At 32.0% G+C, this 14,515-nt stretch overlaps 1 protein-coding gene across 1 annotated transcript; it reads right to left on the bottom strand.

Moving 5' to 3' along the window:
* Nucleotides 1-3,891: 3,891 nt before the first annotated feature.
* LOC108467549 (nitrile-specifier protein 5) lies at nt 3,892-6,150 on the bottom strand. Its single transcript, XM_017768205.2, has 2 exons — nt 5,954-6,150; nt 3,892-5,300 (listed from the first exon to the last, which is right to left on the bottom strand). The coding sequence occupies exons 1-2, from the start codon at nt 5,981-5,983 to the stop codon at nt 4,353-4,355; spliced, it is 978 nt and encodes a 325-aa protein (XP_017623694.1). The 5' UTR covers nt 5,984-6,150; the 3' UTR covers nt 3,892-4,352.
* Nucleotides 6,151-14,515: the final 8,365 nt, after the last annotated feature.

The raw sequence follows: 14,515 nt of genomic DNA, 5'->3' as shown, positions 1-14,515 counted from the left end.
GCTGCATGACGGATCTTTCATTTATCTACTCTTGTATGTTGATGATATGTTAATCGCTTCGAAGAGCCAAAAAGAGATAGATAAGCTGAAGGCTCAGTTGAATCAAGAGTTCGAGATGAAAGATCTAGGTGGGGCCAAAAAGATTCTCGGCATGGAGATAAATAGAGATAGACAGAGAGGCAAGCTTTGTTTAAATCAGAAGCAATATCTGAAAAAGGTATTACAATGTTTTGGTGTAAATGAAAACACAAAACATGTAAGTACCCCACTTGCTTCTCATTTGAAACTCAGTGCTCAATTATCTCCGAAGACTGAAGATGAAAGAGAATATATGGCGAAAGTCCCATATGCTAATGCAGTTGGGAGTTTGATGCATGCGATGGTGTGTCTGCTGACCGACATTTCACAAGTGTTGGAGTTGTGGCGGTATATGCATGATCCTCGAAAAGGACATTGGCAAGTCGTGAAATGGATTCTATGGTATCTTGAAAAACCGTAGACGTTGGTTTAATTTTTGAGCGGATGAAACACTTGGTCGGGTTTGTAGTTGGATATGTTGATTTCGACTTTCTTTGGTGATTTAGATAAACGTCGTTCAACTACGGGGTATCTGTTTACTCTTGCGAAAGCCCCAGTGAGTTAGAAATCTACCTTACGATCTCTGATGGTGTGTCTACTACTGAGCGGAATATATAGCGATTCTGAAAGTCATTAAGGAGGCTATTTGGCTTAATGGATTGTTGAAAGACTTGGGAGTTGTTCAAAGTCACATTAATCTATATTGTGACAGTCAGAGCGCTATTCATTTAGCGAAAAAATCAAGTCTATCATTCAAGAAACAAGCATATCGACGTAAGATATCACTTTGTGTGGGAAGTCTTTGAAAAAGGAAAAATTCTACTTCAGAAGATTCCGACCGCAGATAATCCCGCAGATATGATGACCAAGGTGGTAACAACAATCAAGTTTAATCATTGTTTGAACTTGATTAACATCCTGAAAATTTGAGCACCTTCAGATGTATGGATCTCGAGAGCGCATTTAGAGGCACTACAAAAGATAGCTTTATCGAATTTGGGGAGTTGAAGGAAGTATGTGAAGATGTGATTATCCTAATCAAATCTTCAAGGTGGAGATTGTTGAAAAGTCAATTAAAGGGTGAGTTGAAAAGTAAAAAATGGGAGGTGCAAGTGGCATCGAAAGGAAAAATGGTAAGCAAGTTGTTTAAAATTGAATGGGATAATTACAATTTTGGTCCCTAATTTTTTAGGCCATTTGCAAGTTAGTCCCTGAACCTCAACTATAAATAGGCCTAACCATTTCTCATTTCAACCATCCCAACTAATCTTTCTCTCTTCTCCCATTTGAGAATTCTTAAGGAATTTTATTTGTTTGTAATATTTTGAAGATAGTAAAGTTATCATCTGGTATTAGTGCCCGAGGACGTAGGTATAATTTACCGAACCTCGTTAAAAATCTTGCGTTATTTCTTGTCCTATTTTTCTTTCAATATTTGAGGGTATAATAGTAGTATTTAATTGTGCTATTAAATTACGATAGAAGGAATATTCTGACTAAGGAAAGACTTGGTATTTAAGAGATCCTTGTGATCCACCTCTCTTCCCTGGGAATTGAACTTTGTGTGATTTTTTAGTACAATAATTTACACGCTTCCGACCCTATTGGAACAACAGTTGCTTTACCCAAAAAATAATGAAAAACATGACACAAAAATGTTAAGAACATCTTAAACTCTTGGGACTATACTTCATGGATGCGACCATCCAAATACGAAAGGGGAAAAGAAAAGATGAATGAAGTGAAAGAACTTTAATTAACAAAATCAGAGAAAAAAAAAGGAATCAAAGGCTATCAAGTACCGTAAATAAGGAGGTTCAACGGGAAAGAAGATGAAGATGGTGAATGAATGCTTGATTTGTCATCTATTAAAGAGTTAATTTTTAGGGTTTACTTTGAGAAAAATGTCTAGGAAGAAATTGTCTGAAGTGAAAATGAAAACGACGTAGATGAAAGACAGGATATTTTGGTCCAAATAGGGAAAAATGTTATTACCAGTGGTTTTGAATAGCTAATCAGACCCAAGCCCCTGAATTACTATTACAGGTCGTACTGTAGTAGAAGTTGATTCCATTCAGCTCGTAATAGGCTATTACCTTAAACCAAACAATTATTTATGTGGCCCCATTGAATAAAGTTGGAATGCATAAACTATTCCATCAAACCATAAAAGTATATATTCAAATAGTGAAATTATATTTATATTATTGTAAAAATTAAATTTTAATTTTGGTCTCTTTTAAAAGAATTTTCTAACTTCGTCTTTGATTATATTTTTTTAATAAAAATATCATATCATTAAAATAAACCGGTTAAAAGAAGGAAACGATGAAAGAAACTAAACCTAAGCCAATAGGCTTTCCCAAAACACCCGGTTCTAACTCTTCTCATTATCACCATTACAATCCAAAACTAAAATATTTGCAATAGGAGGACAAAAAACAAATTTGGAGTAGTTAGCTCGCGATAAAACCGCCCAAACTAGAGAATAAACAACTTTATTAGCATTCCTACTAGTCCAATAGAAGGAAAAAGAATTAAAATAAGAACTAAGATTGAATCTGTATTTAATCAACAACCTCAAATTCAAAAATTAATAATGATGAGAAAGGGTATAGACGGTTATTAGTTTCCAGTATGATATCCTCCTCAAGCCAAGATCCAAGCACTTGCATGTTTTTGTATATTGAATATGTTAAACTTTAATTATTATTTGAAATTTTGTATTATAATTGACAAAGTAAATATATTTTAATTATATTCAATAATTTAAATAAGTATTATTTTATGTTGATTACTACAATTATAAATATAACATTTAAAAGACTAATTAAATATTAAATACGTAAAATCATATGAAACACATGTGATATTAAAAGTTAATAGTTGAAAAGTTAGTTCATATGTCACTTAGGATTATAACAAAATTTAAGCAAAGTTAAAAACAAAAAACATAAGTAAAAGGTTTTACAGGTTCAATAGTTATGGGTATGAATTGTTTTGCTTTTGCTTTTTTTTTTTTTTAATGATTTAGATTGTTTTGCTGTTTCTTTTGATCATTGGGTTATTTTATTGATGATTTCAATTCTTAGGTTTTGTATGTTTTAATTTCACATATAATTATGGATTTTGGGTTTTAAGTTTATATTAATTGTGTGAGATATAATATATTTTGATTGAATATATATACTTCTCAATGATTTTCTGTTGCATTTTACTTTTAACCTTTTCTTATTTTGAGATTTTCTTTTTAAATCTTTAAGTTTTGCCAAGTATATCACTTAACTGTGAAATTAACTACTTTATTAACCGAAAGACTTGATTAATATAATTTCAAAAATTTGAAGATGTAATTAAAATATTTTAAAATTTAAGGACCAATGTAAAATTAGAATCATAATTTGATGACATTTGGTGTAATTTACTCTAATTAGTAAAATAAATTTAAAAAAAAAAAAAAAAAACTTCTTTGGAAGAAAAGAGTTACCCTATTAATTTTGTTTTGGGACATGGTAAGAGGATAATGAAAATGTCATTAATAATTGCTATTTTAGTACCTTCTAAACATGAATAGTTCAATTTAATCCTTTTTGTCTTGTTTTAAACAAAAATTTGTAAATTTGACCCCTTCAAAATTAAAATGTACAACTTAAGTCATTTTAATACAAAATTTGTAGTTTGATCTTGACACCCCTATTATATAATTTCTAGCATCATCCTTGAGTATGCTATAAATCTAGTTGTTCTGTTTTAAATCTATTTCTAAAAGAATAAATAGATTTTTTATGTCAAATTTGCAATTGAAGAAAGATGTTATAACCGTAGATATAGCATATTCCATTCTATTAATTGGGTTAATTATTACGGTTTAAAACGAAAAAGGGTTGTCGTTTGCTCTTACGGATTATGAACAGACGGAGCAAACAAGTACGATAAATGACGATCAAGACTAAGGTCGTGACTGCAAAGATTACAGGGACTGTGAAGGATGAAGAGCCGTTTGATTGTGTACAAAATAGATAGGATGTTGTTGCCTAGGGAGTTGTTCAAGCCAATGGAAGCAGCCGAGGCACCACAGCCATCCAAATCCAACCACAAGGCAGCAGCAACAGCACCCACAGAAAGTGATGCTAAATACTTGCACATAATAACCAATCCAAGCACTGATGCACATAAAGCAACTCCAAGACAACTTACTAGACAAAGCCACACATTATTTTTGTAATCCTAATACTGAATCACCATTAACCACTGCTTAGTTTTCAGTTTCTTTGCTATGCTACAGATGGCGTAAAAATGAAAATGTCATCAAGCCTATCATTGCTAGGGGAGTTGCCACCGTAAACCAGAAGCCCAAGTTGGCCATCCCTTACGCCGCTGGAAAAAGCACACCATCCACGAGGCCCGGGATGAGTTTCTAAACCCCGCTCATCCTCCCACTTTTTCCACCCCAATGTGTCTGTGTCCAAACAGTATACCTCTCCAGAAAATTTCCCAGCACCAAGGTGACCTAAATCACTAGGATCCACTTCCCCGCCGTATATGATTATGCATTTGCCAATCCCAACTATAGAAAATACACTTCGGGCCGTTGGTTTCTCCCCACTTGTCTCGACTTGGGACCATTGTCCTTGTACTGGATCAAAGCAATGCACATCATCCATTTCCACTCCAGAGAAGCCATAAACCACCCATATTTTCCCTTGGACGACAGCCAATCCTGGGCCACCTCTTCCCTTGCAACTATCTCCGGGGGTTGGATATTTGATCCATTTTTGGCAAGAAACATCGTAAGCCCATAGATCGTTAAGCCGGCCAGAAACACCGCACCCTCCAAAGACATAAACATGTCGGTCATCAGCTGTCATGGAGTGGTAGCTCCGATGAGCCGGGCCACTGTCACCGTTAGAAAGTAAGACCCACTTGTTTGTACAAGTATCAAAAGAATATAACTCATCAAGCTCCTTGTGTGCAGAATCCCTACCACCAAATACATAGATGGTTTCACCAACAGTGGCCATTGTGACACCAACACGTGGAGGCGGCACATCACCAGTTACATCGGCAACAGACCATGTTAAGTTATTGAGATCAAATACATAGAGCTTGTTGTCAACCGGGACTCTTGGGGTAAACTCACCTCCAAAGACATACGCCTTTTGTCCCACAATGGTTATGGCGTGTGAGCTTCTGGCTCCAGGACCAGTTCCATTCTGGTTAAGCTGATGCAGATTTATAAATCCATGGTTTAAAACTAGAGGTTAAAATCTCATAGCCTACCACTTTTAAAATAATAGAGTTGAAAAAAAAAAAAAAGGGAAAAATGAAGATGAATCTTAGCCTACAAGACTATAATCGACAAAATATAACCGCAAAAAGAAAGGCACCCAACTTTAAAATAATGGAAAAGAATCAAGAGATCTCTTCATAGTGTAGATCTTATCCTGTAGATAGGCCAAATTTTCTTAATTCATTCAGCTGCTCTTGGCTAACTTGTTTCAAGGGATGATTAGTTTTCCAGGCAGAAAATTATGGTAATAATCACTTAACCTCTTTCATATATTTGCAAATTACCTCAAAAAAAGAAAAAATCACTCCACAAAGGCAGCCGAGATTTCCAAGAAACCAAACTCAAATATTCGTCTTGTTTGGGTTGGAAACCCAGGTATAATAAGTTAAAAAAGAAAACAAACAAAAATCATAAACTCAAACTTAGGATTTAGGAAGTGCTAGTTTACCACTAAATCCAGCAAAAATTTACATAAATTTAACTGAGGATATGATGAAAGAGAGAAATTTAACAGCAAAAATAAGCCCAGAATTTTGGTTGTTTAAACTTCTGTAGACATGAATTAAAGAGGAACAGAGAACAAACCTTGACCCATTTCCCTTTAACCTCAGCCATCAATAGAAAAAGTGAAGGATTTATACTTGGTATTCAAAGAAAATGTCACTGTTGGACCTGCAGAGTGGAGTTTTCTGGGCTATCACAGAATCACATCCAGGTATTTATAGGTGAAAGTTCAGCACCCAATATAATATGACACTAGTTTTTTATCCGTGATGCATTCAGTTTAAGATATTTTAAAAATAATATGTCAAATTGAATTATTATAAGAAAAGATCCTTATTTAATCAAAAATGGAATTTAAAAAAATGAATTTCTAATAGAAAAATTTCAATTAAAAAGTGGTTTTAAACATTAAAAATATTTAAATTCAATCTTAAATTAAAATAAATATTATATATTAATTAAGAACTGTGTAACATTAGCTTTTTTTATTTGATTTAAAACCCAATTTAGACGAAAAAAGAAAAAAGAGTTGTGACCTTACCCAGAAAGCAACAATTAACAGTAGCTTTCATTTAAAATTAATTTATTAGTACTTGGATTAAGAAAATAATGTGAAATGAAATATTTAAATTTAGATACTCTTGAAAGACAACTTCCATGCTGCTTGCTGACCATTGAAACATAGAAAAAAGTTAGTTTGCAAATTCATCAATTTCAATTTTTTAATTCACTATATAGTTGGGTTAGGTTTGCCATATCCTTTCAATTTTTATATTTAAAACACTATCATACTATTCATTTTAATAAATTTTATATTTAAAACACTATCATACTATTTATTTTAATAAATTTTATATTTAAAACACTATCATACTATTCATTTTAATATATATATATATATATATATATATATATAAAAGTAGATGATTAACTCAATTAGTAAAGGTATTGTTATCAATATAGAAAGATGTGGGTTTAAATATATTGATGCCCATTATCCTCTTATTTATGAGTTGAGGAAGCGACTATATAATTCTAATTTTTATTTATAATGTCAAAGCATTTGTTTTATTATTTATTTTGAAATAAAATCAAAGTCAAGTACTGGAAAATGCCCTTGGGAATTTTGAACTAAAATTTTAATATTAAGGTATGGTAGATGCTTTGGTTTAATTTAAATGTATAAAATAAAATTTTAAATTTTATAAAGAGATTAAATTAATTTAATAAATTTCAATATTATAATAATAAATTAGGTTGTATATCCATACGTATGGGATACATGGATTAAATGTACAATATACTACAATTTTTTTACATATCTATAATAATATTAAATTATTATGTATTTTTAGGGAAAAATCGAAGATATTATTAATTTTAAATATAAAATACACATCTCATAGAAGTATGTGATAATTTAATTCTTAGATTTATGGATTTTAGTTGTTGTAATTTAGATTTAAATTTTATAATTGATTATTTGAATAAGAATTTAGTTAATATTTAGATTTTAGATTAAAAATATTAGTAAATAGTATAATTATATTTTAATTAATATTATTAAAATTAATAACCATGAAAAAATATTAAAACATGACGTAGTGGTATTGTGATAATTAAAAATGATTCCGTTTAATATCAATAAAAGCAATTAGAATGGAAATTTATAATCAATTTGAAATATTGAATTGCATTAAAAGACGTGTTAAATTAGGGTTTAACATTAGGCAATTACATTGTTATTTAACTTGTTGTTATATGTGTATTTCAGTGCAACATTATATAATGATATTATGTTAACCAATAATAGAAAGATTCTTATAATAAAAAAATATGATATAAATTACGGAATCTTTTTAATTTAGTACAGTTGTTCATGGTCAGGTCGAGCCCTAACAAAATTCTAAGCTTGATTCGGCTTAAAAATAGGCCTAAATTTCTGTCTAAACCCGGTCGAATAAAAATGCTAAAACTCGGGTCCAACTCGTATTTAAATTGAAAATAAATTAACACTAAGATAGGTGCAACTTAATAAATAAATGCTTTTAAAGTAGTAGCAAAATTAACAGTGAAACAAGAGTTATATAATATCCAAATAATAATAACAAAATAACAACAATATAATAGTAAAATGACAACAAAACAGTGGGAAAACAACAGGAAAATAGTGGAAAACAACATTTTTTTTTTGTAAAGTTGGGTTGGGTCGAGCCAAGCCCGAGCCCAAAAAATTACCCAAGGCCCAACCCATTTTCTAAACGGGACTTATTTTTTTGCCCAAGCCCATTTTTCGAGCCTATATTTTTGCCTAAACCCTCCCACTTTTCAGGCGAACCTTTAGATCAAACCGAATAACCCGACCTATGGGCAAATCTATTTTTAACGATTTACAATTAAAACTTTGTGTCAAATAATAATTTTATTTCAATCTTTAATATTATATAAGTATCAATAATAGATGTATATCTTCTTTAAATTTAATAAATAATAATGGTAAATTAGATATTTTAGAAAATAAATAGGTTAAGTTTAAAATGGATAAACACATATTATTAAGAAACAAATGACATATTATTATATATATTTTTGGTATAATGCTTAAAACTATTCAGTCCCACCTCAACCCTTAAATAGGATGTGCTTTAGCGTACTCAAACTCACATTCTTCTACACTAGCAACAATGCTAATGCCAACCGAATTAGGATTCAATCAGTAATTAATTTAAATTCAAAATAATTTGTATTGGCAATTAATGAAAATGTAAAGGCAAAATTAAACATGTTAACATAGGTAATACAATTTCATATGTTAGTTTAATAAATTTTTAGTCATATTTAAAAAATTTCTGTTTACACATATTTCATTTATTAGAAATAAACAAATATGATATGGTTAATAATTTTGTAAGTATTTTCATTGGAAAGTAACAGTACAGAATTTTAAGACTTTAAAAATATCATAAATTAATAATGTAAAAAAAAAACAAAAACAACAACAACAACATTGAATACTTACATAAGCAGCACTATAAAATTAAATTTTGCAATAATTTAATTATTTTACCTATTAAAGAAATATATATTCAGAAAAATGAAACCATAAGTTTTAAATTTATTAAAAATTTAAGAAACATTTAATTTTCCAAGAAGCTAAAAAAATACAAAATAACTTAATTATAATTATATTACGAAAGATTTGAAATAGTGGAATGAACTCATGTGTTGAAGATGAAAATATCATACATATATAACATAATGGCGAACTCTCTTAATGCGGATGGAGGTGATGATGATTCTCGACCTTCCAAGGATTGAAACACCAAGAAAGTGAGGTTTATGGATGGATCTGATGTGGCAGCGGTGGATATGGCAGTGGACCTTGATCCATCTCCGAGTATGGCTATGTCTTGGAAAGACAAACTTCTAGGGGTAGACTCAACCAGTTTTGTCAAGAAATTCATGGAATCTGATGGGGGAAGTGATGGAGACTTTATTTTGCTAGAAGGTGATGTGATAAGATCCACCATCAATGGAATTCCAGCAATAGATTTCTCAGACCGAGTCAAGCAAATTCTTTATAAGGAAATGGAGATGACGGTAGTTTTGAAATTACTAGGTCGGAGCATTAGCTATGGTGCCATTCATAATAGGATTAGTAGCCTTTAGAAGCCACTAAAACCCTTTCAATTAATGGCTATAGAAAATGGTTATTACTTGTAAAATTTGAGGTTGTTGAAGACTACGAAAAAGTTTTGACTTAGGGGTCGTGGATCATTTACGGGCAATACTTGACTGTTTAGTTGCGGGTTAACAACTTTTCTCCGCTCTAACCATACCCAAGTGTGCTAATGGCGTGGATTAAGTTACTCGGGCTACTGAGATTTATGTATAAAAAGAAGGATCATTGAGGCGATCGGTGGCATGGTAGGTAAGGTTGCCAAATTTGACTTTAAGACTGACAGTAGGACCAGAGGGTGCTTTGCTAGAATGGTGGTGTTCATTAATCTCAACAAGCCACTCGTCTCCTAGGTGTTGTAAACGGCAAAATCCAATAGGTGGAATACGAAGCTTTACCGATGATATTTTTTTCATGTGGTAAGTACAGGCACGTGAAAGAGATGTACCCATTGTTGGCCGTGGATCCTGGCAATGACAATATAAAAACGATGGTTGATGGTTGATGGTGAATCAAGAGAAGCCGAGGATAGTACCGAGAAAGTGCTCAAAACAATGTACGAACTGTGGATGTTGGTGGAGCGAAGATCTCAGCGAGGCAAGAGTGATTTACGGGGTTACAGAGGTAAGGATATAGAAAAGGAAAAATTAGGCTTAAGAGTCGCAGCCCTTAATGGAGAAGGAGAGGTGATCGGCGATGAAAGTGGAATTGGTGAGAAATTCACTGGTAGAACAACTATACAGAAAAAGGGTTTTGATATAACTACTACAGAAATTGGGGCTAAGGAAAATTATAACATTTTGTTAGACACACGGACTTGGTCAGATAAGGACTTGGATACAGGCTTAGAGGCCCAGATGGGATCCAGTAAAGATGATGTTTTGCATGCTGGTGAAAGGTCAAAATTGGGCCATGATGATGTTGGGCTTAGGTTGAAAAATTTGGGAAAAAGGTTGGTGTAAGGCGTTGGGCCGAATGACTTAAATCTGGGGTTGTCTGCTAACGATTGTTTTAATTCCTCCTGTGTGCAGTTTTATTCAACAGGAACACGCATTTTAAATCCATTACTCCTTTAGATTTGGGGGTTGGTGGTAGCCCAAGTAATGGGCTTGTGGGAAAGTCGGCTATTCCAGACACTAATTCAAGATTTAAACGTGGTCGTTAGTGGTTTCACGTATTGACCCACATAGATAAAAACTAGGTCCATTCTAACTCTAGTTTAAATTTTATCTATTCAGAAAATTTGTTTGTTTTATCTACTGCATATGAAATTACGGCAGGATTTGAGCCACCCATGCAGGCTAGTAAATTTGATGGTGTTAAAGTGCACTTCAACCCTGCATTCAAAGACCCAAAAGAGGTTGATGTTCAGTTAACCGAAAGTATTTTAGACCCTAGGAAGCACTCTGCTGTAATTTTTAAGGAAAACCCAAACCCAAATTCCCATGAACATGTTGAAGAATGAAGTTTTGAGGCACTGGGAGCAAGCGGTTTAGGGAATAGAGATCAAAAAATAGTGGTAAATGTGGTACTATTCGGGGAGGTTGAAAATTAAATAATGCTTTAAGGGGCCGAGGGAGTCGCTTCAAAGCTACTGGAAACTCTCGGATTCCTCTAGTTGAATCTTTGAAGGCGGTGGTAAATCTTATCTCATCCATATTTGCGAATGAAACAGGAAATAGGGGGCAAGATGAGATAGACTCCAATGGTGATGCTGTCTCTCGCCAGTAATGGTATGGTGTATTTTTCTATTTTTTTACATGAATTTCTCAATATTTTCTTGGAATTGTCAAGTTTGTGCCAGTGCCAGATTTCTTCGTGTATTCCGAGAGTATAATATGGAGTACAAGTCGGATATCATTAGTTTGCTTGAAACTAGAGTAAGTAGGACCAAAACAGATAAAATTATTGCAAAGTTGAGTTTCCAGTACTCGCATCGTGTGGAGGCAATAGGATACTCTGGTGGTATTTGGCTTGGTTAAAAAGATTCAGTTTGGGTTGAGGTGGTTTGTAATCACCCTCAATTTATTTTAACTCGGGTTTGGTATGTTTCTTCTTTGATGCCGGTTGTTATTTTTTTTGTGTATGGGAGTCCAAATCGTCAGAAGCACAATGACACATGGAAGGATATGAGTTTATCACTTCTTGTATGGCAAATTCCATAGGTGGCTATCGGTGATTCCAACGCAATCTTGTCACCTAATGAGACAACATGTGGTCTGTTGGAAAAACGAGTTTGGAAAACGCAGCAGAAAGAAAAACCAGAATTTTAAATTTGTTTCCAAAATAATATCTTGATTGTGATATCTAAAGTAATAAATACTTAATCAAAATTGTACTTTTTTTATTCGTCTAGGATGAGAGCTTCGACCAAATAGTATTCTTCGCTATCCTCAAGCTTACGTCTTCTGAGTGTGGGCTCGTTTAGAATAAAAAAAATTCACAAAAAATTATCAGTGCGATAATTTCATAATTTCTCTAAACTTTTGGGTTAAGTTGTAAATAAAAAAAATATCTCTAGAAATTTTATGGAATAATCTCTTTAGATAATTTTCTCTACAACTTTCTCTTGAATTCAAATGTGTAAATAATTACCCAAGACTCTCTTTATATAGGAGAGTTTTTAGAGTTCAATTATGATTAAACTTAATCACTTTAATATTAAATTAATATAATATTAGATTAAATTTAATATTAAATCTTATTAAAATAATAGAACGTTTATCTACAAGATAAACATTACGTTAAATTTAATATCAAGATAATCACTTTAATATTAAATTAATAAAAAACTATTAAGAAAAGTATTAAATTAAATTAAATATTAAACTATTAAAATAATATTAATTTTGGAATAATTAATCTAAAATCAAATTCTCTGGTAGAGTCCTAGTAGGAGTGTAACTCTTCCACTACTTAACCACCGATGACCAACCGCCGCCGATCACCGAGACGTTGCCGTCGTAGCCACCGACACCACCGTGTCCTGTGATGCAGGTGCGACACCTTTACGGCACCCTGAGTCGATTAGCTGCTGGTGGTTCGATCCGGGTCAATGACGACCTGACCGGTCTAGTCTAGCCACCGGTTGGACTGTTTGCTCGATTTCACATCCCAAGCCCGGTTCGACCAGTTTTGGGTCTTGGTCTCGATTTTGGGCTCCCAAGCCCAATTTAAGATCTTAAGCTTAATTACCTATTGGGTCAATTTTCTGACTTGAAAATTAACTTTCAAAAATATAATATTAATTTTAATTGATTTGATTAATTAAATTTTACTTTATCAAAATTAATTTTTCCAAAAATCACTTAAATTTTCCAAATTAATTTTTCAAGAAAATTCTTTAATCAAATTCTCTAGTTGAACAATTCTCTCGACCACCTAATTTAATTCCACATCAAATAAATCAATTCAATTAAATTATTCCCAAAGTCGTAGAATTTTTTCTGATTCAAATGCAGTCCGATCGAGTTTTTGTTGAGCTAGCGGAATGACCAATTAGACATATATAATTAGGCTCATGTGATTGCAATTATGTCTAGAAGCATTATTCCGATAATTCACAATTACTTAATCATGGAGTCAGTCCACAAGAAGTACCATGGTTGAAAACTCCTTATTGTATACTCTTTACGAAAACATTTCATCCAACTGCTTTGTCCAATGACCTCTACATGTGTGTGTTACCCTCATATGATATCCTTGATTCTTTAGAGTTAAATCCATTCACTCAATACAATCCTATTTTATCTTATTGTCACAATTATATCTTCTTAATGATTAATAGATCACTGTAAACAAATTACTGTGATAAATTGCTTCTTCGAGAACAAGCAACACGTGGCCATGTTCTATATTTATCAGTTCACACAATGCTAATGAGAGTATATCATTAACTCTTTAATTGAGATATGAATTCCACTGTTGCTAGTGTAACAGCCCGTTTTCAATGAAATCGAAACAGTGATTTTGGGACTACAATCTGAGTCCAAAATAAAATTTATTTTAATATTATTTTATGGTCTGCATTGTGATAGGAATACCGCATAAAAATTTCGTTAAGAAAATTTTACCGATTTCATTATTAATTGAGAAAATGACCAAATTACATAAAATGCAAAAGTTGAATTCTAATAGCTAAAAGGATCAAATAGTTATGGAAATAAAATTTGAGGTCCTTATATGATAAATAGATCATTAAGAGGAGTTAGTAGATAAGTTTGATGATTCAACTATGGAAAATTGAAAAAAGAAAATGATAAAATTGGAAAGATGAAAATAAAGATGAAAAATAATAAAATAAATAAAATATCATCATTTCTATCATCATCTTTCCCAAATAAAATATGGAAACCCTCGTGGAGAATTGAAGAAACATAAAACTTATTTGGCCAAAATAAGCGAGTAATCAAGTCCCATTTTTAGTCATTTTTATATTTCAAAGATCGTAATAGTCTAATTCAACTATCTCGGGCTTAAATTTGCAAAGTTATTAAAGTACTAGGGTTTTTCCATGGATGAATATGCATGAATTATGAAATTTATGGTAGAAAATGAAATGTTATTGATAGATAAATAACTTTTGTAAAGTGAATTTTGATGAAATTGTAATTTAGGGAATAAATCGTAAATATCTGAAATTTATGGAAAAATTCTGATTTTTATGAAAAACATGGGCTACAAATTTTATATGTAAAAATTGGTTAGGCTTGGAATAAGGATTAAATTGCATGAATTTTATTTTCCGAGCCTAGGGACGAAATCGTCATTAATTAAAAGTATAGGGGCAAAATGATAATTTCGCCTAAGATGTGAATTGAATTGAATTGAATATGAATTTTATTAAATTGAGTTAAATTTACTCGTATAGATCTGGATAGACCTAGTACGGAATTGGATCGATGAAAATAAAAAGTATCGGATTAGTACCCTACAAACACGAACATTGTCAAGGTAAGTTCGTG

The sequence above is a fragment of the Gossypium arboreum genome, chromosome 8, assembly GCF_025698485.1.
Source record: "Gossypium arboreum isolate Shixiya-1 chromosome 8, ASM2569848v2, whole genome shotgun sequence".
Taxonomy (NCBI): Eukaryota; Viridiplantae; Streptophyta; class Magnoliopsida; order Malvales; family Malvaceae; genus Gossypium; species Gossypium arboreum.
The sequence above is the reverse complement of the archived record's forward strand: the minus strand, read 5'-3'. Positions and strand labels throughout refer to the sequence as shown.

Excerpts from the sequence above, each read along its gene's own strand:
- LOC108467549 (XM_017768205.2), bottom strand. The coding sequence starts at position 5,983 with ATGGCTGAGGTTAAAGGGAAATGGGTCAAG. Across the intron at positions 5,301-5,953 it reads TTAAAGGGAAATGGGTCAAG|CTTAACCAGAATGGAACTGG; the intron begins GTTTGTTCTCTG and ends AATCTGCATCAG.